Source organism: Myotis myotis, unplaced genomic scaffold, assembly GCF_014108235.1.
Source record: "Myotis myotis isolate mMyoMyo1 unplaced genomic scaffold, mMyoMyo1.p scaffold_m19_p_19, whole genome shotgun sequence".
In the NCBI taxonomy this organism is placed as follows: domain Eukaryota; kingdom Metazoa; phylum Chordata; class Mammalia; order Chiroptera; family Vespertilionidae; genus Myotis; species Myotis myotis.
In genome coordinates, this window is record NW_023416323.1 from 42,117,085 (window position 1) to 42,141,648 (window position 24,564).

A 24,564-nucleotide genomic window follows, 5' to 3' on the forward strand; every position below is an offset into this window, starting at 1 on the left:
AGTGGCAAGGAGAGAGGGGGGAGAAAAGGGAAGGGTGGGGGGAGAGAGAGGGGGGGGGAGGGAGAGAGAAACATCGACCAAGACTCAACCCCGTGACCCTTTGGTCCGTGGACTGAGGCTGCACCACTGAGCCATACCAGCCAGGCACCTGATCTTTTAAAAAAGTCACTTGGAGCGAAAAGGGTAATTACTATTATTATTACTATTATTATTACTATTATTTTTAAATATATTTTACTGATTTATTACAGAGAGGAAGGGAGAGAGACAGAGAGTTAGAAACATCGATGAGAGAGAAACATCGATCAGCTGCCTCCTGCACACCTCCCACTGGGGATGTGCCCGCAAGCCAGGTACATGCCCTTGACCGGAATCGAACCTGGGACCTTTCAGTCCGCAGGCCGACGCTCTATCCACTGAGCCAAACTGGTTTCGGCTACTATTATTATTTTTTGTAAATCAATCAAAATTACACCTTTTTCCCTGTCGGATCAGCAAAATACAGTATTCCTCTTGGTGCGCTGCAGAACGTCAGTGACCAGCTTATGGCGTGAGGGGCGGAGGAGGCCGACGCTGTGCCGTCTGTTGAAGGAGAGCCGGCGGCGCAGTCCCTCCCGAGGGCAGTCTGCCTCCCGCACGCGCTGCCAGGCATGAGCCAGCGCCCAGGACGCCCCGCCCCGCCCCCCCCCCCCCCCCCCCCCCCCCCCCCCGCGGAGGGCCACACACCTTCTGCCTCCAGCGCGTCGGTGCGCTCCAACTTGGCTCCTCTGTGCTGCCCTTCGGCGACCTTCACGGCTACTGCTCGGCAGATGGCCCCCAGCTTCCTGTCCAGGGAGCGCACCCCCGCCTCCCGGGTGTACCTGCCATCGGAGAACAGGGTTAGCTCGGGCTGCAGCCCCCCCCCCCCCCCCCCCCCCCCCCCCCCGGCAGACAGAGTGACCGGCAGTTACACCGCAGGCGTCCGCAGTGCACATTCTAACGCTCATTCCATTTTCTTGAGAACGGAGTCCCTCACATTTAAATTCCTTATAAAAGTCCCGTCATTTCTGAAATGGTGTCTTTGCAGCCACACCTTTCCCTGTACACAGATTCTCCTGACACACTGCCCTGGGCTACAAATGAATCGCTGGTTCTTCAATGTTACGTCGGCAGCACGTAAAACGGCATTTCTCTCTGAGAGGATGTGTGCGTGCTTTCTTCAACAAAATCAGTCACCTTAAGAGAAATCTAGACGCATTTATTACACTTCGAGTATTGCTGAAAAAATCCAAACCCCCAGACCTTCCACCTGCACTAAAGCAAGAACGATCGAGCACAAAGACCTCGCGCCTGCCGGGACGGTGAGCCCGGAGGAGGCCGCTGAGGCCGCGAGCTCCGTGACGGCGCAGCCACCCTCCGGGCGCCCTCCAGGGCCTCAGCGGAGCCTCTCAGGCAACCTCCACGTTCAGCTTCCATTCCGGGAGCCGCTGCACAAACCACTGCACAGTCCAGCCACTCTGGCCCGGCTTCGGGGGTGTGGGCAGCATGAGGCCTGCGGTGCGGTTTTCTGGAAGGAGCTGGATGTGAGTGGCAGTCAGACTATTCCAGACGCAGGGAAGCAGGCTTTAGCCCCGAGAAAAGACCCATAGAAGCTGCTGGCTACACGCACTCCCACCGAGGACAGGAGGCTGTCAGGTCAAGCCCGCGTTCTACACCTGCATAGAACCTCGTAAGGAAACAGGGAGGTGTCTACCGTAAACAACCAACACAACCACCACCCAGACCCAGTGCGGCCCCCCGACGGGCATCCGAGGCGGAGAGGGACTGAGGAAGCTGACGGGGAGCCGCACCGACGGCACACCCGGCCGCGGGAGCCAGGTGAGCCCACACCCCCCAGGACGGCAACAAGGAACCGCTCACGTGGGCGTTCTGAACAAGAGCAGAACCGGAGCCAGCGCACAGCACCAGGCGACACCGGCCGCAGGAAGCAGACACGCCCCTATTTGCCCTTTGACCCTGTAGAGGAAGTGTCGCTGGGTCCTGAGAACGGCCCGTCTCCTCCTCAGTGACCTGGTCATGGAGGTGCCACAGATGCCACGGAGAGGACACAAGCTGACGTCCTGATGGTCAGCGAGACGAAAAAACCAGTTTGCTACAGTGGCCGGGGGACCAGCAGGGACATCTACGCTCCCTGCGACCGCCACCCAGTGCGCACAGAACGGCGTCGGGGACCGGCAGGGACATCTACGCTCCCTGCGACCGCCACCCAGTGCGCACAGAACGGCGTCGGGACCGCAGGACATCTACGCTCCCTGCGACCGCCACCCAGTGCCACAGACGGCGTCGGGGACCGCAGGGACTCTACGCTCCCTGCGACCGCCACCCAGTGCGCACAAAAGGCGTCCGGGACCAGGCAGGGACATCTACGCTCCCTGCGACCGCCACCCAGTGCGCACAGAACGGCGTCCGGGACCAGCAGGGACATCTACGCTCCCTGCGACCGCCACCCAGTGCGCACAGAACGGCGTCCGGGACCAGCAGGGACATCTACGCTCCCTGCGACCGCCACCCAGTGCGCACAGAACGGCGTCGGGGACCGGCAGGGACATCTACGCTCCCTGCGACCGCCCAGTGCGCACAGAACGGCATCTGATGAGAAAGACCTCGCTCCCCAGGCGACACCTGGGAAAGACGGTGGTAACTTCCCGTCAGCCCCGATCCAGGTCCAGAGACGCCACGGCGACTCTACTCTCCCTCGGACAGCACCGCCGGCCGGTCAGCAGGCGGTTTCCTCCGGAGCGCCCCCCGGGGCCGGCGGCGCTCTGATGGGGCCGCTGCGGAGACCTTGGCCGACAAATCCCTCGCTTACTCTCCTGCGTCACCCACGCAGCAGGCCCCCGGCTCAGAGAAGGAGCTCCAGGTCAGAGCTGGTCTCACTGCTGGATCTGAACTTACACCGCCCTCCCAGCGGCCAGGGAGGCCACCACGCCGCCAGCTGGCTAATGCTAGGCCAAAACCCAGAACAGGGAGCCGCTTCTCCCGAACCACCGTGGTTCCCAGGAGGGGTTCCCGGGGGGGGGGGGGGGGGGACTGCCTGTAGACGCCACACAGCGGGCGGTGATGCAACCGTCCGCAAGGCAGACCCAGGAGAATGGCGAGGCCACTGCAGACAGCATTCCCAACAGGCCGCGCTTTCCACTCGGCACGCAGCCCGGAAACCAGGCCACGCAGTCGCCCAGCAGCTCCTGTGCTGCCAGCCGAGGCCTCAGCGCGGGAGCGAACGTGGGAAGGCCCCTCCCTTCTCTCCTGCTCCATGCCAATTCCTGAAGATGAACACTAAGGACTCAAGCCTCTCAGAAAGGGGAGGAAATGGGAAATAACTCAGGACAGGAGTCTGAAAGCGGCGGCTCCACAGCAAGAGGCTGAGCTCTCAGATCCGGGCCGGAAGCCGCGTCTCAGTACCTGCATGAGTTGGGTTCTAACCTATCAGAGGAACCCCTGACACGGCTCCGGGGGGAAGCGGCCATTCTGGCTCGAGTGGAGTCCTGTGCTATGAAGATGTCTCACTGCTGCCCCGATGGGCTCCTGCCTATCCCGAGCCTGTGCAAACCAGGGATCATGGAGATGCTCGCTGGCGACCCGCTGGCGGGAACGGATGCGGTCGGTCGCTTCATCGGACTCCAGTGTTAAAGGAGCCGCGGACCGTGGACTGACCTGGTGATGATGCCCAGGGTGGTGGCCGGGGGGATCTGCAGCTGCTGCGGGGTCAGCCCGTGCTGGTCCAGCTGCTTGGGGATCAGGTGCCGGTGGGCGATCTCGATCTTCTCCTCCTGCGTGTACCCTGGAGGAGGGCCGCTGTCAGTCAGGCCCGGGCTCCCAGGGCCACGCTTTTTTAGAACGGATGGGAGCGTGACCTCCACTCGGAGGAGGAGGAGGAGATCCTCTGATCAGAGTAAGGATGCTTATTCTCCGATCAACCACTGTTAAGACCTCCAACTTCTCCCCAAACAAAACAAACATCTGCCAAGCACAGCGTTTGAAATCTTCTGAATAAATCTGTCTCTCAAAGAGGAAAATATCTCTCCGTGAGAGCTCGGAGGCAATTACCTCCTCAGCTCAGAGCTGGGTTTCTATTCTATTATTTAGTAGGAAACGCATCCCTTTCCTTTACTATAATTTGAATCATAACTGAAAAGACTTAAAGCACAACAAGACTGAACTGAAGAAGCAGCGGGTTCTAGGGGAGGAGCCGCGCATAAATTTTAGCAACAAAACCGCCCAAACCAAGCTGCCCCTCCAGGTCGGAGCTGTATACGTAACTGACACATTTAAAAGATGTACACTCTTACTTATTTAAACGCCTCAATGAGTATAGGTTTACTTTGTCTTTAAACCTGTAAGAAAAGTTCCCACCAAACTAACTGCCCCCTCCATGGAACAAGCAAACATTAAAAAGATGAACTGAGCAGAGACTGGTGTGGCTCAGTGGATAGAGCGCCGGCCAGCAGGCTGAGGGGTCCCGGGTTCGATTCCGGTCACGGGCATGTACCTGGGCTGCGGGCACATCCCCGGTGGGAGGTGTGCAGGAGGCAGCTGATCGATGTTTCTCTCTCATCGATGTTTCTAACTCTCTATTCCTCTCCCTTCCTCTCTGTAAAAAATCAATAAAATATATTTAAAAAAAAAAAAGATGAACTGAGAAGACAGCTGTTGAGCAGGAAGAGGAAATAAGGGCCGGCAGGAAGGAGGAGCCAGCATACGGCCGCCCCCACACTCGCGGCTTACGGACTGTCTGCCTCAGTTGGAGTTCTAGGCAGTTAGTTACGTGACTTACTTGTTTTAGTCTCAAATATGCACAAAGCGATATTTCACTCCATCCTACTTTAAAACTATGTCCTGTTTTAAGTATAGGAGCGGGCAGGACTCACAGAAAACGAAGAAATCCAATGATCATCCACTTGGTAGAATTATATTTCAGATCGATATGAAATACACACTGAGCTTATATGAGAATCTAGATATATTTAGACTTAGATATGTTTAGATTCCACTCTATTTCCATTTTAACAAATGCCCACTGATATTACATGTCTCCCAGGGAGAAATGATTCTGAGCAGTTAAGATGGTGAAAACACTGAGATTTATTTACTGTTAGTAACTAAAGGAGTTTTTGCAAAAAAACCCCAAAGCCTATTGACGGCTGCAATGACAAGGCGCAGGCAGACCACCCCGTGGGGTCCAAAGCGCGGCCAGAGTGCGGCTCAGCGGCTCAGCGGCTCAGCGCCTCGCTGCCGCTCTTGCTCAGCGGGAGTGAGTGCTCACTTTCCCAGAGAAGGAAACGTCAAGCTATGACGGACAGGAGGCTAAACTGACCATGTGAAGCTCTGTTCTTGACTTACTTTGAAAAAAGTTGTTTTTTTCTGTAATTTTAGAAATTGCTTCAAAGGAAAGTGTCTTTTCATTAAAAAACGGATCATTCTTTCATGCCAAGTTCCATCTGAAATTGCTCTGCAAAATTTATTGCCGAGATGCCTTATCTGTCAGGGTGAAAGCAAACAAGTGCATGTCTGCCTTCCCGACTCTGAGTCAAACAGGAGCAGGTTCGCTCGGAGACTCGGACGTGGGAAGGTCACATGTGGGCAGACCCCACAGCTCCACAAGGGCAAAGGGCTGCGCTCAGAGAGGCAAGGCAGAATCACCCATCAGGCACCGCCCTGTGCCCCCGTACCTGGAACCTGGATGACCTCCATCCTGTCCAGCAGGGCCGCCGGGATGGTGGCCGTGGTGTTGGCAGTCGCGATGAAGAGGACTTGGGAGAGGTCGAAGGCCACGTTGAGATAGTGGTCCGTGAAGTTATGGTTCTGCTCCGGATCCAGCACCTGCGGGGAGGGCGACACGGAACCGTCGCGGCAGCTCCAGGGCACGAATACGGCCGCGGCAGCGAGGCCCTGGCTTTGCTCGGCGTGGCTGGTTGGGGAGGCCCGGGGGGAGCACTGAGCCCTGCACCCTCCCTCGCACGCCCACACTCTGAAGAAACACGCTGTGTCACACTTTGGAAGACATAAAAGCTCACAGCAGCACCAATGACCCTTTCAGCCTTATCCCTCCACCGATGTCAGCGACGCGGGCGGCCAGCACTGAGCTACCAGCCCGCAGAGCCAGTGCCCTCGGGGGGCGCCTCTCCCGCCGCGTGGGAGCAGAAAGGGAGTGTGCGCAGCGTTCTGAATTCGTAGGGGACATGGCGACGCGCACGCTCCTCCTCAGACGCTATCAGAGAGTCTGGGACGAGTTTCCGGTGAAAGGGGGACGCGGGCCCAGAGGAGCTGGTGAGGACGCGCCGGCCGCCAGCCTCGGACCCGGCACAGGACAGACGCTTAACGCGCAGGTTGTCAGTGTCAACGGGGACGTGTTAACTGGGCACGTCAGACAGCTGGGCAGTTAGATTCCTGGGACGCTGAGCCCTGGTCGTGTTCATGCTCCGAGGCCCCGGGACTGCGCAGCGGCCTGCACGAGGCTCGAAAGAAGGTTCCGAGCGGCCCTCGTGCTCCGGCCGCCCACGCGTGGCCACTTGCACTGCATCAGCAGAGATAAACCGCGCTGCACACGGGTTCAAAACGGAAGTGAAACAGCGGTGCCCTGAGGACGGACGAGCCGGCAGAGCCACAGCGCAGAAGAGGACTGGGCCCTGGCGGGAGGCGGGCTGCCTTTCTAATAACCTTGCAGAATTAGCGGTCTCTAAGCAAAAGGCAGGCACAAGGCTCTGACGAACTCTTTGATGCAAATAAACTAGGAAAAAATGAGAAGTCCTGGAAAAAGAAAGCTCTCTCAGACACTTTAATTTACATCTCGAATTGCTTCCGACTTCAGTCTGCACGGACCTGGTTCCGGGCCTAAGCCCCGCCACGCACGCACACACGCACATATGCACACGCACACGATCGGAGAGTCCCCTTGGTCTCGCCGGGGCGCGGGGCGCAGACAGCGATTTGCCCGCCTCACCTCGAGCAGAGCGGCGGCGGGGTCGCCCTGCAGGCTCTTCCCCAGCTTGTCCACCTCGTCCAACAGGAACACCGGGTTGTTCACCCCGACCGTCTTCAGGCCGTTGATGATGCGGCCGGGCATGCTGCCCACGTAGGTGCGCCTGTGGGAAGCAAGCGAATGGGTCCCGGGTGGCCGGAGGCAGGAGCAGGGCCGCTGGAGCCCAGGAGCCAGCACGGGAGGCAGCCAAGCCCTGAGAGGCCCACAGCATCCGAGTCACCGGGTCCCTTCTTCTCCAAGTCTGGTGCGAGCATCCACGGGACTGGAGCCACGGACCTTGTGCTGGCCACTTAGTGAAACTGAAAACATTACACTTAAGTCGCACAGTTACGATTCTTACTCCTGATTCCAAGATGCCCCAACCCTGACTTCAATCCCCAGGCCGCACCCTCCGGCACCCCACCCACCCCACCCCCAGCACGACATCTGCACAGGGACACGCTGGTATAGCCTCCTCGTCGTCATGAGGAAGTCAGAATCGGCGGGAGGAGCCACTCAAAATGCAGACCCCCTGGCCCCCCAAAAAGAAAAACTCCAAACTCCTCCATTTCAGAGGCAGGCAGCTGTCACTACTGGTAGTCAGAGGCCTGGGGTCAAGAGCATCCACATGGAAACCCACCCCTCCTGGCCACTGACTGGACTGCCCACCCTGCACGCTCCCTTGCACAGCCCAGCCCAGCGCTGCTTTGGGAGGCGCAACGATGTCACAGGCAGCTCTGCCACGTCAGAATGAGGGTCGCCTGTGTGACCCTTTTCGGGAAAGCCAGCGAGCGTCACTGCGCAGCAAGGCACCCCGTTTCATCGCGGCCTCGCGTCTAGTCAGGTCACTACTGCTCGCCCCGTCTACGATCTAAATGAAACCAAGCCTTGCTTTTTCCTCCCCATCTCCCACCTCGCGATCGCTGAACTCTTCGGTCACTCTTACAGTCAATTTCTAACATTAGCAGCTCCCTTCACACCCCCAGGCTGTGGCGCAGGCTGGAGCCCAGGCCTGGGGAACGAGGAGGGGCCCGCAGGCGGAGGGGAGAGCACAGAGCCGCTCTGTGTCCTCGGCTATTTTAAACCGCAGAACAGGGGCCTACTCAGCGGCAGGGAAAACAGGCCGCGAACCCGCCTGGGAGCACGTGACCACACTGGAATGCCAAGCTCAGGGCGTCTCCCAAAGGTCCAGCTGTCCCGTGGGGGGCTCCTCCCACCCACGCCACCCAGGTCGCGCTGATCCTGTCTCTCCTCTGTGGCCCCCTCCCCTTCCCCACCCAACCAGCGCTCTGTCCCAGGCGGGACTGGGCTCCCCGCCTCTCCTTTCACCAGCAACCCACCCGCCCTCCTCCCGCTCCCCACAGGTTTTCAAGTGACCTCCTCTCCAGGCTGCGATGACCCCAGGGCCGGCGGGCAGTGAGTCCTCGGGGAAACGGGCCGGTGGCCCTGGTGGTGAATGGACCACACGCCTGGTTGGTGATGGCGAGGGAGGGCGTGCCCGTGAGGGGCCCGAGAATCAGGCTTAGAGCTCACAGACCGAGCCCGACAACGCTGTGCGCCTCTCCCCGCAGGGACCACAGCCTCTATCCAGGCCGCACCCGAGAGCTCAGTTCCCGTGTTTCAGGCAAAAACACAACCTTCTTTTACAAAACAAGTTCTTCTTTCCTTCGGGTTCCGTTTTCTTAGGACAGTCACACAGGAAGTGTCTTCACGTGACACAGTGCGCGCAGGTGCTACCTGTCAGCGCCAGGAGCTTCCAGCGGAGGGTGAGCCCAGCCCCGTGGTCGGCAAACTGCGGCTCTTTGGCCCCCTGAGTGTGGCTCTTCCTAAGCCTTAGGAGTACCCTAATTAAGTTAATAACAATGTACCTACCTATATAGTTTAAGTTTAAAAAATTTGGCTCTCAAAAGAAATTTCAGTCGTCGTACCGTTGATACTTGGCTCCGTTGACTAACGAGTTTGCCGACCCCTGGCCCGGCCCATGTCCAGGAGGCGTGCTGAGAACCAGGCCCCCCATGCTGCCCACCACGGCATCATGAAAACACCCTTCCCCACAATTCTGCCCCACGAGTAATCACGCGAGAACAGGGCTATGGGGCACAGTTTACAAACCAGATTGGATTTTATGAAAAGCACACTGACACGTGCGGACCTGAACCGGCCCCTGAGCAGCCAGAGGTGAAATAGGAACAAAAGCTGTGTGATGGGCGCTGCCCGTTCGCCGGGCTCCGAGGGGCACTTTCCAAGCCTCACTGAGCCGGCAATTCCAGCCGGAAAGAAACGGGACGCGTTACCTGCCCGTGACTTTAATGTCACGTGACAACCCCACAGTCGCTCTCCAGCTCCCATCCAAGGCCGACGCACACGGGGCCACGGATGACAGGGAGGAATCACACAGAACCCCGAGCGCGCGCGAACCGCGGCCGGTGAGAGCCTCCGTGGCTCCAGCCTGGGCCCAGGAGCCAGCTTCCTACCGAGCCAACGGCAGCCTCTAGTGGCGCGGCGAGGGCAGGACAGTCCAGGGGACAAGCGTGTCCTTGACACGGCTTCCCTGCCCCACTGCATCTACTGAAGTCTTGGAGTGACTCTCCTTTCATGCAGAAGAGTTGCAAACAAGCAAGAAAAAGAATAAAAGGACGACTTTCATGCAAGTTCCTGAAGTTTCCTGGCCCAGCCGAAGGCCAGTGACCTTGGCAATGGGCAAATGGAAAAGGAGATGATGTAAAAGCAGCATATTCCCTCCCCCACAACCAAGTCCCACCCACACTCAGGCCGTCGCTGTGACTCGAAGCCGCCAGGGAAAATGGCATCCTTAACCACCCCCCGGGGCTGGTCTGAGGACAGAAGCTTCCCCTCCGCTCCATGCCTCTGCCGGGACGCTGGGCAGCTGCAGTTTAGCTGCAGAGTCAGGCTCCTGCGCAGGCCCCACCGCAGCCTGAACACGTCGCACGCGCACTGACGGCAGCCGGCCTGCAGCCGCGACGGCATGGACCCCACGCCCGCGGCTCACGTTTCCCTAGACGCCTCCCAGCCTGAGCGACAGAGAACAGACCGAACGTGACCGTAGCACCCAGTCTGACCCCACGGTCACATCGACCAGACTCAGGTCTTAGACTTGCAGGCACTTTTATAGAAAAAGTGTCAAAAACGCAAGGATCAGCCCCACAGTGACCCTAACCTTCCTCCTCATACCTCTTACCCTGCCGTCAGCCAGCATTCTCTTCTGAAAATGCATCTTTACTGTTGAACGTCTTGTAGACGTCCCCCTCTCTGACCCACTGAGCCCCCCCAGACCAGCCTCCTTAAAAGCAGTTTAAGCTGCCAACCTGACACATGGGCCTCTCAGGCCCCTCCCGCGGGGCCAAGCTGGACTCAGGGTGTGGTCCTTATCTATGAAACGCCACTGGCCCAAAGCGACACCAAGTCACCCCTGGTCACCACTAGTCACGCCACGGAGACCCCAGGGCGGAGGGTGCCCTCCGGCGAGGTTCCACGTCCTCCCCCTCATCCCAAACAGCCCTTTCAGAAAGAGAGGGGCGCTGCGCTGTGCTCTGGGGGGGTCTCGCCAACCGAGACGAAGGAGAAGAACAGGCGGGCGAGGGGAGACCCACCTGTGTCCCCGGATGTCGGACTGGTCGCACACTCCTCCGAGCGCGATCCGGTGGAACTCACGGCCCAGCGTCTTGGCCACGGACCTCCCCACACTCGTCTTCCCGACCCCGGGGGGGCCCACGAAGCACAGGATGGGGCCCTTCAGGTTGTTCTTGAGCTGCCGCACGGCCAGGTACTCCAGCACCCGCTTCTTCAGCTTCTCCATGGCGTAGTGGTCGTTGTCCAGGAGGACGCGGGCCGCGCGGATGTCCAGCCGGTCTGTCGGGTCACCCCCAGAGAGCGTCTGGGCACCTGGGATTCGTCAGTGGGAACCCCTCCCCAGGCCGGCGGGAGCCCGAATAGCTTAGAAGTGATGAGAGCATGGCTGCCTCCTTCTATGTGAGTCTCTGGGGAGCCTGGGACTGGGCTTTCTTTTGCTTAAGAAGATTCAGTTTCTCCAGGAGCAGTGGGCCCTGCAGCGGCGGGAGCTGAGGGCAGCCCTCCCCGCCCCCCGACCGAGATTTCACCCACCACAGAACCCCCTTCTCTCAATCAGGCCCAGGGACTCTCGGGAAGCCCGTGACCGTGGTGACACAGGCTCAGTCTGCGGCCGACCTGCACGGCGCGAAGGTGAGAGCAGGCCGCTCCGCGGGGCGCTGGGGGGGTGCGTGGCCGCGCCGCAGGCACACAGCGGGCTGGGCGGGGGCTCACCGGTTGTGCTCTTGTTCCAGGGCAGCTCCACCATGAGCTCTAAGTAGTTTCTGGTCAGAGCATATTCCGGCATCGACTGAGGCATTTTTTTGAGTCTGTGGAGAAAGAATACATAGCAAACGTGTTCAAGAATAAAGAATTCCATTAACACAGAAAAACCACGCTGACCTCCATGGCTTGGTCAGACATATCATATATACAGGGCGTCCCAAAAGATGTACACACGCACTTTGAATAATTATAAAGGCAGTGTTTATTAAAATACATTTCAGTTTTTGCCCTAGCTGGTCTGGCTCAGTGGATAGAGCGTCGGCCTGCGGACTGATGGGTCCCAGGTTCAATTCCAGTCAAGGGCACATGCCTGGGTTGCGGGCTTGATCCCCAGTGGGGGACTTGCAGGAGGCAGCCAATCAATGATTCTCTCTCATCATGGATGTTTCTCTCTCTCTTTCCCTCTCCCTTCCTCTCTGACATCAATAAAGATACATCTTTTTAAAAAAATACATTTCAGTTTCAAAACTGAGCTATCAGCGTTACAGTGTATGTACATTTTGGGGGGAACACCCTGTATTTGTTAAATAAATCTGAAAAAGTCTTTTTAAAATCTGGCTAACGACACATTTCTTTTGCTCTGAAGGAACGTTACAAAATTAAAGCAACACCCGCATGCTGGGGGGAGGGGTGGGGACCCCGCGTCTGACTCTGCCCTGAAAACGCGGCCTGGTCAGCGTAAGGACCCCCGGGGCCTCAGGTGGCACCACCAGGTCCTCCTCAGGGTAAGATCTAAGTGCCTCACCATGTGTTACACCGCAATTATGTATTTTCTCTTATTTTTCTTACTAAAGGTCCAGTGCACAGGATTCGTGGGGGTGGGCGTAGCCTGCGGGGATCGGCCCTCTGTGGGAGCTCACTGACCACCAGGGGCAGCTCCTGCACTGAGTGTCTGCCCCCTGGTGGTCAGTGCACATCACAGGACTGGTCGACCGGTCGTTCTGGTCATTCTGCCGTTCGGTCACTGGGCTTTTATTATAGAGAATTATCATTTTTTAAAATATATTTTTTATTGATTTCAGAGAGGAAGGGAGAGGGAGAGAGAGAGAAACACCAATGATGAGAGAGAATCATGGATCGGCTGCCTCCTGCACGCCCCCCACTGGGGATGGAGCCCACAACCTGGGCCTGTGCCCTTGACCAGAATTGAACCTGGGACCATTCAGTCCGTAGGCCAACGCTCTATCCACTGAGCCACACAGCGAGCGGCTCGGCGTCCAGCTGGGGAGGCTGCACGGGCCTCCCTTGTGAACGGGGCCAGCGCGCGGGCAGGCGTGGCGCTCACCTCTTGACCTCCTTGAGGCAGACGCGGCGGGCCGGCTCGGGCATGCTGGACGTGCGCACCTTCCGCTCCAGCAGGACCACGTCGTCGCTGTCCTCCTCCTCCTCCTCCTCCTCCTCCAAGGCGCCGGGGACGTGCGTGACCCTCCGCATGGGGCGGATGGCGATCACCTGAGGCCGAGGGCGGGCGAGGGAGCGGCATCAGCACCAGGGCTCCTCTCCCTCCTGCTCAGCGTCCGCGACTGCTGCTCCCGCAGGCCCCCCAGGGGAGGCCCCACTCCCACGCTCCCCTCCCTCCTGCCCGCACACCACCGTGAACCAGCCGCTCGAGGCTGCCTGCAGCCGGGCCTACCCTCCATGGAGTGTCATGTGTGATAGTGAAGGGATCACAAATCGATGGGGGGGGGGGGGGGTGAGGGGGTCAGTGGGGAAAAGAAGGGGCCATCTGCGATACTTTCAACAATAAAGATGAAATTTTTTAAAAGAGAGAAAATGGTGGTGTTGAGTCAAGTAAAAAGCTCTCTGGGGAAATGCAGTTGCTGTCTTCCCACTCGGAGGATGAGGACGCAAGGCTGAGAAGATGGAAGGTGAAGTCTGACTAAATGCAAATTGAAACATCAGCCAAGCCCTGGCCCAGCGTCCGGACCAGTCCTCGCCTGTTTTTAACATCACGCCCCGAAAAAGAGTTCAACCTACAGCAGGCTTCCGCTAATTTTCAAAGTATAGAAAACACACAATATTTGGCAAAAAAAGAAAACGGCTTGGTATATCATCCCCCCCTTTTTAATGTTTTTATTGAGTTTTAAAGAGAGTAACGGAGAGGGAGAGAGAGAGAGAAACATCCATGATGAGAGAGAATCATGGGCCGGCTGCCTCCTGCACGCCCCACGCTGGGGATGGAGCCCACAGCCCGGGCCTGTGCCCTGATGGGGAATTGAACCGTGACCTCTTGGTTCCTGGGTCGATGCTCAGACACTGAGCCACGACGGCCCGGCGACCCCATGTTTTTCTTCAACCAACCAACCCACCCACCCACCCACACGGCACCTCCGGGCCGATGAAGACAGGGCCCCTGAAGAAACGAGCTCCGAGGACACTGACCCGCTTCTCGTCGTCCTGCTTGTGCTTCCTGGTTTTCTGGAGCAGCTTCAGGCCTTCGATCTGCCTGACGAGCAGCGGTATGGTCGCCTTGAACCGATCCTCCAGGCTCACGGCGTCTAGGATCTGAAGGAGCGAGAGCGAGAGCGAGCCCGTTACTAGAAGCACGCGCTCCCCGGCCAGGCGGGCAGAGGCGCAGCGTCCACCGTCAGACACCTCCTTCCAGGGGTCACCGCTCCCTGCGGCCAACACCACCACAGTAACTGTATGAACTCGGCAAGGCTGTCTGGCACGGATCCCAGAACCCTAAGCAAGACCAAAGAGCATCTTGAGTTTCCATTTAAAAATGAGGCCACGTGTATTGTCCCAAGAGCAAGAACAGAACACACACGGTATGGCCACTCCTTCTGGGAATTAATCTCCGAAAGCCTAGAACGTGTCTGCACATCAGGTCTAAACAAATTCGAGGCTCAGAACACTGACGTTTTACACACACGAGAGACTAGAAGCACTTCCCGCCACCGTCCCCTGCCCGTGCGGCGGCAACGGACACATCAGGGTAACTGGCACCCTGCTCGCGCCCGAAGCAGGTGCTGGCGCTCCTGCCGCCGCCCGCTCCTACCGGGGACTGGATCCCTGCTTAAGCCCAGTCTGTTGGCGTCAGCTGCACTTCCTGTTACATCAGCTGGATTTAAGTATTAAATAAACTGATAAAGGAAGGAGGGTGATTTCAATAAAAACTAGTTCAGCCGGACCGGTGTGGCTCAGCAGTTGAGCACCGACCCAGGAACTGAGAGGTCACTGGTTGGACTCCCGGTCAGGGCACACGCCCAGGGTGTGGGCTCGGTCCCCAGTGGGGTGTGTGCAGAAAGCAGCTGGCCGATGACGTTTCTCTCTCATCGATGTTTCTATCTCTCTCTCCCTCCCCGTTCCTCTCTCTCTAAAAATCAATAAAAACGTATTTTTTTAAAATATAAATGAAAACTAGTTTAAAGGTTCTGGGAAGACTCAACAAAGCAGGCTGCTTAAAAATACTGTGAAAGTAAGTTTGCAAGAGAACTTTCACGATTTGGGGGAAAACATGCACATCTAAGATCTTGAACTTGATGATTTTTCAAGTGTCTTTAAAACTCATTTCTCTCTCAAGAAACAGAAATGGAAAATTACAGGTAACGCATCACGGTGTGTTTTACGTAAGAAACATCACGAATCCCAAGCAGCCCACGCAGGGAAAGGGCGCGGCTCCACGCGTTTAAAAACAGCGGACGGAGTATATTTATGTTTAAGTTAGATGAAGTATCTGCCTGTGTTACTGTTCTCTGCTTTCACTCTCTCCACAAGCTGACGAGTGAGGGTGCTGATGACGCGGGTAAAAGCCGTCACTTTTAGAGTCCCTCTCGCTCCTCCGGGAGCCGCCAGCAGCCTCGCTGAAGGCTCGCGTGTCCTCGCTCTCTAGACCCAGCGGAGCCGTGACCACCGGCCTCCGCCCCCGCGGCCCCGTACCTGCAGCTTCTCCTTGTTGCTCGTGCGGATGATGGACGTCAGGATGTCGGGGAGGGCTTCCCGGGGAAGGCTGTCCAGGAGGCGCCTCAGCTTCGCCACCGCGGGGACGGACATGTCCAGCATCTCCACCAGCTGCGAGGGGAGGGGGGCGTTACTGCCGCGCGGGCTTCAGGTGTGGGCCCCAGAGGAACATGCCAAACAGAATAAAAAGCAGAAAGGGCTCCAACGTGGATAATACTAATGTATATAAATCTGTGGTTTTATTTAGAAAAGAATTAAAATTTATTGGAAAGTTGCAATGGTACAATGAACTATATATTCTTCCCCTAAATTCACCAATTATTAACTTCTTGCCCGTTTGCTTTCTCTCTCTCTCTCTCTCTCTCTCTCTCTCTCTCTCTCTCTCACACACACACACACACACACACCATCACTGAGGAAGTTGCAGGCATCGCGGCCCCTGCCCTGAAGCACAGGGCACCCTCTTACGTCACCCAGCGGGAGGCCCAGCGCTGGAAAGCCGCACAGCTGAGGCTAACCTGCTAGCAAACCAGGAACTGAAACACTGCTTCTCAGCAGGACCCTCGGATTCTGAGAATCTGAGTGCTGACTGGGAATGATTTCTATGAGAGAATGGAGTTAGGGGCGCTTTCAGTAACTGGGGTCCACGGGCTGGACACAGGCCGCGCCCCCGTCTGGACGTGGCCGGGCTGCTTCCCAGCTCCTCTCACACAGACGTGGCTGTGAGCCCTGAGACACGAGGGAGCGCCAGCTGCTCTGGTGGGAGCGCTCAGAGCCGCGGGGGGGGCCACCGTCTCCTGCTCCGGACGTGGCGGGCCTGTCCCGAGCCCACCTCCAACCCGCGGGCCCCTCACTCAGAACCGCCACTGCGGGCTCATCGCCTCCTCCACGGTGACAAGCGTGACTTACATAACCTGGTGCCCAGACAGTCTAGTGACAATGGCAGTGCTTTTAAGTTTTAAAACGTGTTTAGTAACTGTCTGGTTTGGAGACACCAGAAGTTATAAGAAAAATTCTAGAAGTACTTTCAGGAAACATGTGAGAAAGGGTTGGCTAATGTGTCCTAGGAAGACTGAGGCACACCCCCAGAGGCGAGGCACACTGAATGCACACGTTATGGCATGTTATTAACTCACTCGGACACACGCAGCCCGAACACGGCACCCCCCAGCCAGCCCGTCGCAGCGCAGGGCAGCGAAGGCGCCGAAGGAGACGTGCTGAGGAGAAGGCGGGCGCTCACCTGCACCGCGTACTTGTAGAACTGCTCCGACAGCTCGCCCAGCTCCTCCCGGGTCTGCAGGGCGCTGGGGAACTCCTCCAGCCGGTCCAGCTGCTCCACCTGGGCCACGGGGTACGGCTTCTCCTTCAGCACCTGCACGATCTGGAAGCGGCACAGGCCCGTGACCAGCAGGGTGTAGTGCGGCTTCGGCCAGTTGCTGCCCACGACCTGCACGGCCAGCGCCGCCGTCCCGATCCTGCAACACACGCCACACGTCCCTCACACCTCCCGCCGGCGGCCCGAGGCGGGCACGCGGGGAGCAGGCACCGGCTGCCGCCATCAGCCCCGGGGTCTGGTCCGTGACGCCGGTACCGTCGCTACAGGCACAAGCAGCTGACAACTACATGGTGTCAGCTCATTCCCCCGCGCGGCAGGGGGCAGGCTGGCACCGGAATATTAGCATTCTAAAAGGATTTACGTGGAAACAGCAGGCGTGAGCCAGCTCCGAAGCGGGGCCCAGCACGGCTTTCTGCCGACACCGAGCCTCCCGCGGTCTGCGAGCTTCCGCACCCGCCTCCACACCAGGCACCGGACGGGGCTCACTGCTCTCGGATCCTGAGCCTCCAAACGCGGGGTGAGTGGCACAGGCCACGCTGTGTGGGACTGAGGACAGTCCCAGACCCACAGGCCCTGCCAGAAGGTGGAGACTACCTCTAGCGGCTGGTCACCCCCTAACGACAGCTGAAGAGCTGGGTTTCACCGCATCCAAACACAGTGCAGACCGAGCAGCATCCGAGCGTCATTCAGAGAGGAAGCGGCACCCAGATGAAGCCCACGGTACACTGCACGGGAGGCCAACACGGTACCTACACAGGAGGGCCAACACGGTACCTACACGGGAGGGCCAACACGGTACCTACACGGGAGGCCAACACGGTACCTACACGGGAGGGCCAACACGGTACCTACACGGGAGGCCAACACGGTACCTACACGGGAGGCCAACACGGTACCTACACGGGAGGGCCAACACGGTACACTGCACGGGAGGGCCAACACGGTACACAGCACGGGAGGCCAACACGGTACCTACACGGGAGGGCCAACACGGTACACTGCACGGGAGGCCAACACGGTACCTACACGGGAGGGCCAACACGGTACCTACACGGGAGGGCCAACACGGTACACTGCACGGGAGGGCCACCACGGTACACTGCACGGGAGGCCAACACGGTACCTACACGGGAGGGCCAACACGGTACCTACACGGGAGGGCCAACATGGTACACTGCACGGGAGGGCCAACACGGTACACTGCACGGGAGGCCAACACGGTACCTACACGGAAAGGTCAACATTCCAGGGACACTTTCAGGTCCCAAGGGAACTGCCCTTCTCTCTTTGGCCAGGGGAGAGGCTATGCCTTCAGGAAAGAAGGGAGGAGACTAGGGCTCCTGACGCCTGGGAAACAGCAACACAAGAGCCCGCCCTTGCCCCTCAGCGCAGCACAGACAGTACACAGGGCAGCAGAGACAGTACACAGGGCAGCAGAGACAGTACACAGGGCAGCAGAGACAGTACACAGGGCAGCACAGACAGCACACAGAGCAGCACAGACAGTACACAGGGCAGCACAGACAGCACACAGAGCAGCACAGACAGCACACAGGGCAGCACAGACAGCACACAGAGCAGCACAGACAGCACACAGGGCAGCACAGACAGCACACAGAGCAGCACAGACAGCACACAGAGCAGCACAGACAGCACACAGAGCAGCACAGACAGCACACAGGGCAGCACAGACAGCACACAGGGCAGCACAGACAGCACACAGAGCAGCACAGACAGCACACAGAGCAGCACAGACAGCACACAGGGCAGCACAGACAGCACACAGAGCAGCACAGACAGCACACAGGGCAGCACAGACAGCACACAGAGCAGCACAGACAGCACACAGAGCAGCACAGACAGTACACAGGGCAGCACAGGCAGCACAGACAGTACACAGGGCAGCACAGACAGAACACAGAGCAGCACAGACAGCACACAGAGCAGCACAGACAGTACACAGGGCAGCACAGACAGTTACACAGGGCAGCACAGGACAGTACACAGGGCAGCACAGACAGTACACAGGGCAGCACAGACAGTACACAGGGCAGCACAGACAGCACACAGGCAGCACAGACAGCTACACAGGGCCAGCAAAGAGAGTACACAGGCAGCAGAGTAGACAGTACACAGGGCAGCACACGACAGTACACCAGGGCAGCACAGACAGCAACAGGGCAGCAAAGACACGCACACAGAGCAGCACAGACAGCACACAGGGCAGCACAGACAGTACACAGCAGCACAGACAGTACACAGAGCAGCACAGACAGAACACAGAGCAGCACAGACGTACACGCACACAGGGCCGCAAAGACAAGAACCACAGGGCAGCACAGACAGAACACAGGGCAGCACAGGACAGACACAGGCAGCAGCACAAGGCGGCCAGCAACGACAGAACACAGGGCAGCACAGACAGAACACAGGCCAGCACAGACAGCACACAGGGCAGCAGCACACAGGGCAGCGCAGACAGCACACAGGGCAGCACAGACAGCACACAGGGCAGCACAGACAGCACACAGGGCAGCACAGACAGCACACAGACAGCACACAGGGCAGCGCAGACAGCACACAGGGCAGCACAGACAGCACACAGGGCAGCACAGACAGCACACAGACAGCACACAGGGCAGCGCAGACAGCACACAGGGCAGCACAGACAGCACACAGACAGCACACAGGGCAGCACAGACAGTACACAGGGCAGCACAGACAGCACACAGTACACAGACAGCACACAGGGCAGCACAGACAGTACACAGGGCAGCACAGACAGCACACAGACAGCACACAGGGCAGCACAGACAGCACACAGACAGCACACAGGGCAGCATAGACAGCACACAGACAGCACACAGGGCAGCATAGACAGCACACAGACAGCACACAGGGCAGCATAGACAGCACACAGACAGCACACAGACAGCACACAGACAGCACACAGGGCAGCATAGACAGCACACAGACAGCACAGACAGCACACAGACAGCACGCAATCGTCTCAGCGGCCCTGCCTGCCTCTGCATGTGGCTCACTGGAGCGCTGCTCACAGGTCCCTCCTGCAGGCTCGTGTGACCCTGGCTTCTGTCCACTCAGTGTGTTCTGAGCTGCACACCTTTCCCCACCACCGTTCAGCCCTGACCTGTGCACAGGGGTAAAAACCGATGTGAGCAGTAACTTAAACGGGACGGGGTGCGGAGCCACGGGCTGCTTCCCTCCCGCCTCGGGGCAGGTCCGCTCCCCTCGGGCCGGGGACAGGGCGCCACCCTAGGGCCTGAGCGCCCCGGCCCGACGAGCTCATGATTCCGGCCACGGGAATGGCGGAGCGGAGACTGCATCCCTGGCCCAGGGGTTTCCACGCTGGGACGAGGAGAGGGAGGCGGCAGGTGTATTTGTCTGGGCGGCGTCACCGTCACAGGTGAGGCCGAGTTTTCTCGAAGAGCAAACACGTACCTCCGCCAACCGGAGAGGAGGCGTCCGAGCTGAAGGCGGTGAGCGCGGGCCTGGCTCCGGAAGACAAGCCTGCCAAGGTTTACGGGCGTCACGGCTCTTCCTCTGAGCCCCTTACAGTGGACTCAAGCGCACCCCTTAAAGGGAAACGGCCTGGGAAGGGGCAGGGGGCCAGAAAGCCACCTGGGGAAAGACACTTGAGAGTCACACGCGTGTTTCGGTTTCCCGTGCGTCCGAGCGTCACGCTCACACTGTGCCGTGGTCTATTAAGCGGCGCAGCGTTAGGTCTTAAAAAACAAGGCAGAGGCCTCCGTTAGAAACCCTTTCCTGATAACAATGCGAGCCATCTCCTGAGCCGCCACGCTGCCCCTCAGAGCTGCAGCCCGTCCTCTCAGACCCCGCCGCGGCTTCAACTGCTTCCGGAACATTCTAAATCCTGTCCTCATCTCCATCTTCCCAGCATCTTCCCGGGCAGATTCCATCTCAAGACGCCACTCTCTTGGCCGTCCGCAGAAGCACGTCCTCAGCGGTCCCAGTCTGACCAGGAGATGGCAGCAGCTCGGCCCCCAATTCGGGCTCCACGCGGAACTCTAGTCCTCGTGCTTCCTCCACGGAGGCCCTCAAGGTCACCCGCGAGGGTGGGACTCGCCGGCTCCCAAACTCCCACCAATGCTGACATTGGGGCCTCTTCCCAGGCGGGTTCCTGGTGGCATCAGGTGGGAACCCCTTCCCGAAGGGTTTACAGGCACGCTGCCCAGATCCACCGGAGGAGCCACATCTACGCAAGGTGGTTCCTGAACAGTGAGCCGTAAAGGCCGACATGCCCCCTCGGCCCGGGGCTGCAGATGGGCGCGGGTCAGTGGCATGAAGGGTTTGCTAGCCGTGCCCATCAGCCTCCTGGGTGCCGAGGTGCACTGTCCATGAGGTCACAGGTGCCCGCAGCGGGCTTAAAGGGGGCGCGAACCCCGGTTGCACCCAGGGGTGCTGTCGTCCGCGCTAGGCCGCATTCCCAGGGCACGGGCGGAGGGGGTCTGCCATGAGTCTCAAGGGCCCTGGGGATCTTGGAACGGTAGGTGGACGCACACTGGCCTCAACTGAAAAGTCACCAGCGGCGTGAGCCCCCAAGGGGCAGCCTGTCCTGGCGCACAGAGGCCTGGCACTGCCTTCTCCCCTCTGGCAGAGTCCTGGCTGGCATCGTCTTCCAAGAGAAGGCTGTGTCTCCACTGACGACCTGCTGTTGACACAGCCACCCGCGGGGTCACCTCGGCCAGGGCTCCTGAGTCACTGTCGCCTCCGGCACCTTCATGACGGAGACGGCGTCTTCCCTGGACCCGCAGGAGCCCCCTCCGCCAGCTTTCACCTTCCTCGGCAGCCGCCTCCCTCCCAGCCCGCACGGAACGGAAGGCGTGAGGGCCTCGCTCACGTTTAGGCTCTGGGTTCGGGGAAGGCGGTGGCTGGTGTGAGCCCCTATCCGCCCCCTAAGACTTTCTCCGTCCCAGCAGGAGGGCTGGTTCCCTTCTTACCGTCCGTGTGTCCACTGGGGTCGCACTTTTAATGGAAACAGACAGGAGCGGCACAGACAGCGCTGACCCCGATTATAAACTGCACAGGCCCTTTCTCCACCAACATTCACTTTCTGCTGACAAATGCCACTGTGTGTTGTTTTGTTAGACAAACGCCAACGAAACGCATGTGGAGCCGGGGAGATGAAGCAGCGCCACACGATAAGGGGGGACCAGCAGGAGCCCACGTGGCCCACAGGGGGGCTGTCGCCGGGCTGAGGCCGCATGCACAGAGCCATGGCCTGACGGGGGGGGGGGGGGGGGGGGGGGGGGGAGCAGCCTGGGCGCATGGAAGGACAGGGCCCAGGAAGGGCTGAGTCAGTACCACTGCCACTCGGAGAACCAGCGCCCCTCAGGAGCCACTACCCGTGCGGGCCGGGTAAGCAGGTGTCCTGAGCTGGCCGGGGGCCAGGACCTACCCCAAGTTCTACCTACGGGGAGAGCCCCTAGGGCCAGGCTTGCGCACTGACATGCAAAAGAGGGGGTGGTGCAGGAAGTCAACACCTGGCCCTGCTCCCGCGGTGCGAGGAGCCCGGGGACAAACCGGCTTCGGCTGCTCCTTGAAGACCGGGCAGTGCCACCTGGACGGTGGGACGGACACACAGCAGCAGAGAGAGCCTGCGCCTGCCCCGCAGACCACGCCGCCTGGAAGAGCAGGTAACTGGCCGGGGGAGATATGGGTAGCAGCACAGAGTCATGTTAGCAACAACTCGGTAACTGTGTTATGGGAGGTTTTCATTTTTCAAAGGAAAGTGCGCTTTAAGGTCATATTAGAGGAAAAAGACACCGGCTGCTAATCTGGGGGAATGCAGGGGGGTCTCGCTACCCAGACTTTCCAAGGAGTAAACAGTATTTCTAGGAAAACGGCACGGTCCGGGGTGGGGCCCTAAGAATGCTGGGATTCTATAAAGAATGGTCGGTGTATGGCCCTGGCCGGTGTGGCTCAGTGGATAGAGCGTCGGCCTGCGGACTGAAGGGTCCCGGGTTTGATCTTGGTCAAGGGCACATGTCCAGGTTGCGAGCTTGATCCCCAGTAGGGGGCGTGCAGGAGGCAGCTGATCCATGATTCTCTCTTATCATTGATGTTCCTAGCTCTCCCTTTCTCGCTCCTTTCCTCTCTGAAATCAATAAAAACATATTTAAAAACAGAATGGGGGGGGCGGGGATGGTTGGGCTGTGTTTTCTAACTCGGACGATGAGGTCTTCCCAGGGCTCTCAGTGAAGCCAGGGCAGCGACAGGAGCCTCGGGATGAGCTCACCCACCACCTGAATGGATGGCAAGGGTGCTTCTGGCCGGAGAGGCTAGCCCAGGGGTGGGCAAACTTTTTGACTCGAGGGCCACAATGGGTTCTTAAACTGGACCGGAGGGCCGGAACAAAAGCATGGATGGAGTGTTTGTGTGAACTAATATAAATTCAAAGTAAACAGGTATTTTATTCATTACATAAAAGGGTACGGTCTTTTTTTTTTTTAGTTTTATTCATTTCAAACAGGCCGGATCCGGCCCGCGGGCCGTAGTTTGCCCACGGCTGGGCTGGGCTAGAGTAACAGTCACTGTCATTTCGGAGGGATTTGCACGGGGAAGGAAACACGCTGCCAATCTGCCAGCGTGATGCCAATGAGGGGGCACTCACACCTAAAATAGGACTAAATCCACTTAAAAACACCCCCCACCAGAGGATGTAGTTTTGGTGTTTGTTGTTGATTTGAGAGAGAGAGAGAGGAAGGGAGAGGGAGAGAGAAACATCCATCAGCTGCCCCAAGCTCCGACACAAACCCACAACCTAGGGAGGTGCCACGACCAGGAATCAAACCCACAACCCCCTGGTGACTGGGACAACGCTCCGAGCAACTGAGCCACCAGGCCAGGGCTGACTAAACCCCTGAGACGCACAGCCTGCCTGTGGGCGGTCACCAGGGCTACGCACGGTGGGAAGAAAAGGAAAAATCTGGTCATGGCCACACTGGGCTCAACAGGCGGCTAAGTGCCCGGGCACAGAGCGGGAAAAGCGGTGGGAGACGTGAGCGGAGCCCCGGGCGGGGGGGGGGGGGTCCTGGGGAGGGAAACCAGGCCCAGGGCAGCGTGTCAGCGCTGACCCTCAGAAAGTGCCCAACTCCACTCCAGCCAGAGCGGTCGGAGGGGGGCCAAGACGCTGAGAAAAGCCAGGCTGTCGCAATGTGGACTATGGGCTGGCGGGGTTTTTTGTTGTTGGTTTTGGTTTGTTTTGTTTTAGGAGGGGCAGGGAGAGGCTCCTTTGAGAATCTGAAGAAAGCTATGGAATCTCCTTTTTTTTAAAAAAAACAAACATTTCTTTTTATTGATTTCAGAGAGGAAGGGAGAGGGAGAGAGAGAGAGAAACACTGACCGGTTGCCTCCTGCATGCTCCCCACTGCCTGCCTCCCCCCCCCGTCCCACTTCACTGACCCACCTATGCACAACCTGGGCATGTGCTCTTGACCAGAATCGAACCCAGGACCCTCAGTCCACAGGCCGACGCTCTAGCCACCGAGCCAAACCAGCTAAGGCCGGAATCTCCTTTTAAAAATGTATATAGCCACCCGGTTTGGGATCAAAACAAGGCTTTCCTAACCCTCCCCAAATCCACTGGGCCAGGAACCCCCAGTTCTGAGAACGAGGGGCTCGAAGCTGAAAACATCTCGAGGGATTAAGGGTAGGAGGCAGGGGTTGGGAGGTGCGTCTGAGACAGCATTTGCCGAGAGCGAGCCGTGTACCCAGAGTCCAACAGAAATACAACGCGAGCCACACGCGGAATCTTAGCGCCCACGTTATAGAGTAAAAGGAAACAGGTAAAACGCTAATGTTTCCCTGAACTGCAAAGAGCCAAAACCGACACAAAAGGTGACCACTCAGTAACCGGCACAGCCACTTTCAGTCCAAGTTTTCAAAACCCCGTGTGTGTTGTGCCCTCCCGGCAGCACGTCAGGGCGAGGGC

The 24,564-nt window shown here is 58.5% G+C and overlaps 2 protein-coding genes across 4 annotated transcripts in view; one reads left to right on the top strand and one right to left on the bottom strand.

Moving 5' to 3' along the window:
• Positions 1 to 24,564, bottom strand: part of LONP2 (lon peptidase 2, peroxisomal) — a 40,399-nt gene that overhangs the window by 14,720 nt on the left and 1,115 nt on the right. Inside the window, exons 2-11 of one of the 2 annotated variants that reach the window (XM_036346429.1) lie at positions 16,494 to 16,728; positions 15,233 to 15,364; positions 13,733 to 13,855; positions 12,636 to 12,802; positions 11,300 to 11,394; positions 10,609 to 10,867; positions 6,980 to 7,121; positions 5,709 to 5,859; positions 3,694 to 3,820; positions 727 to 860 (exon numbers count right to left, since the gene is read on the bottom strand). In XM_036346429.1, the coding sequence (XP_036202322.1) occupies positions 727 to 860; positions 3,694 to 3,820; positions 5,709 to 5,859; positions 6,980 to 7,121; positions 10,609 to 10,867; positions 11,300 to 11,394; positions 12,636 to 12,802; positions 13,733 to 13,855; positions 15,233 to 15,364; positions 16,494 to 16,728 (1,565 nt within the window). The remainder of the gene's footprint in view (positions 1 to 726; positions 861 to 3,693; positions 3,821 to 5,708; positions 5,860 to 6,979; positions 7,122 to 10,608; positions 10,868 to 11,299; positions 11,395 to 12,635; positions 12,803 to 13,732; positions 13,856 to 15,232; positions 15,365 to 16,493; positions 16,729 to 24,564) is intronic. The other variant, XM_036346430.1, reaches the window with a different exon arrangement.
• Positions 22,062 to 24,564, top strand: part of ABCC11 (ATP binding cassette subfamily C member 11) — a 42,157-nt gene continuing 39,654 nt past the window's right edge. Inside the window, exon 1 of one of the 2 annotated variants that reach the window (XM_036346425.1) lies at positions 22,062 to 22,267. The gene's annotated coding sequence lies outside the window, so the exon portion shown is untranslated. The remainder of the gene's footprint in view (positions 22,268 to 24,564) is intronic. The other variant, XM_036346427.1, reaches the window with a different exon arrangement.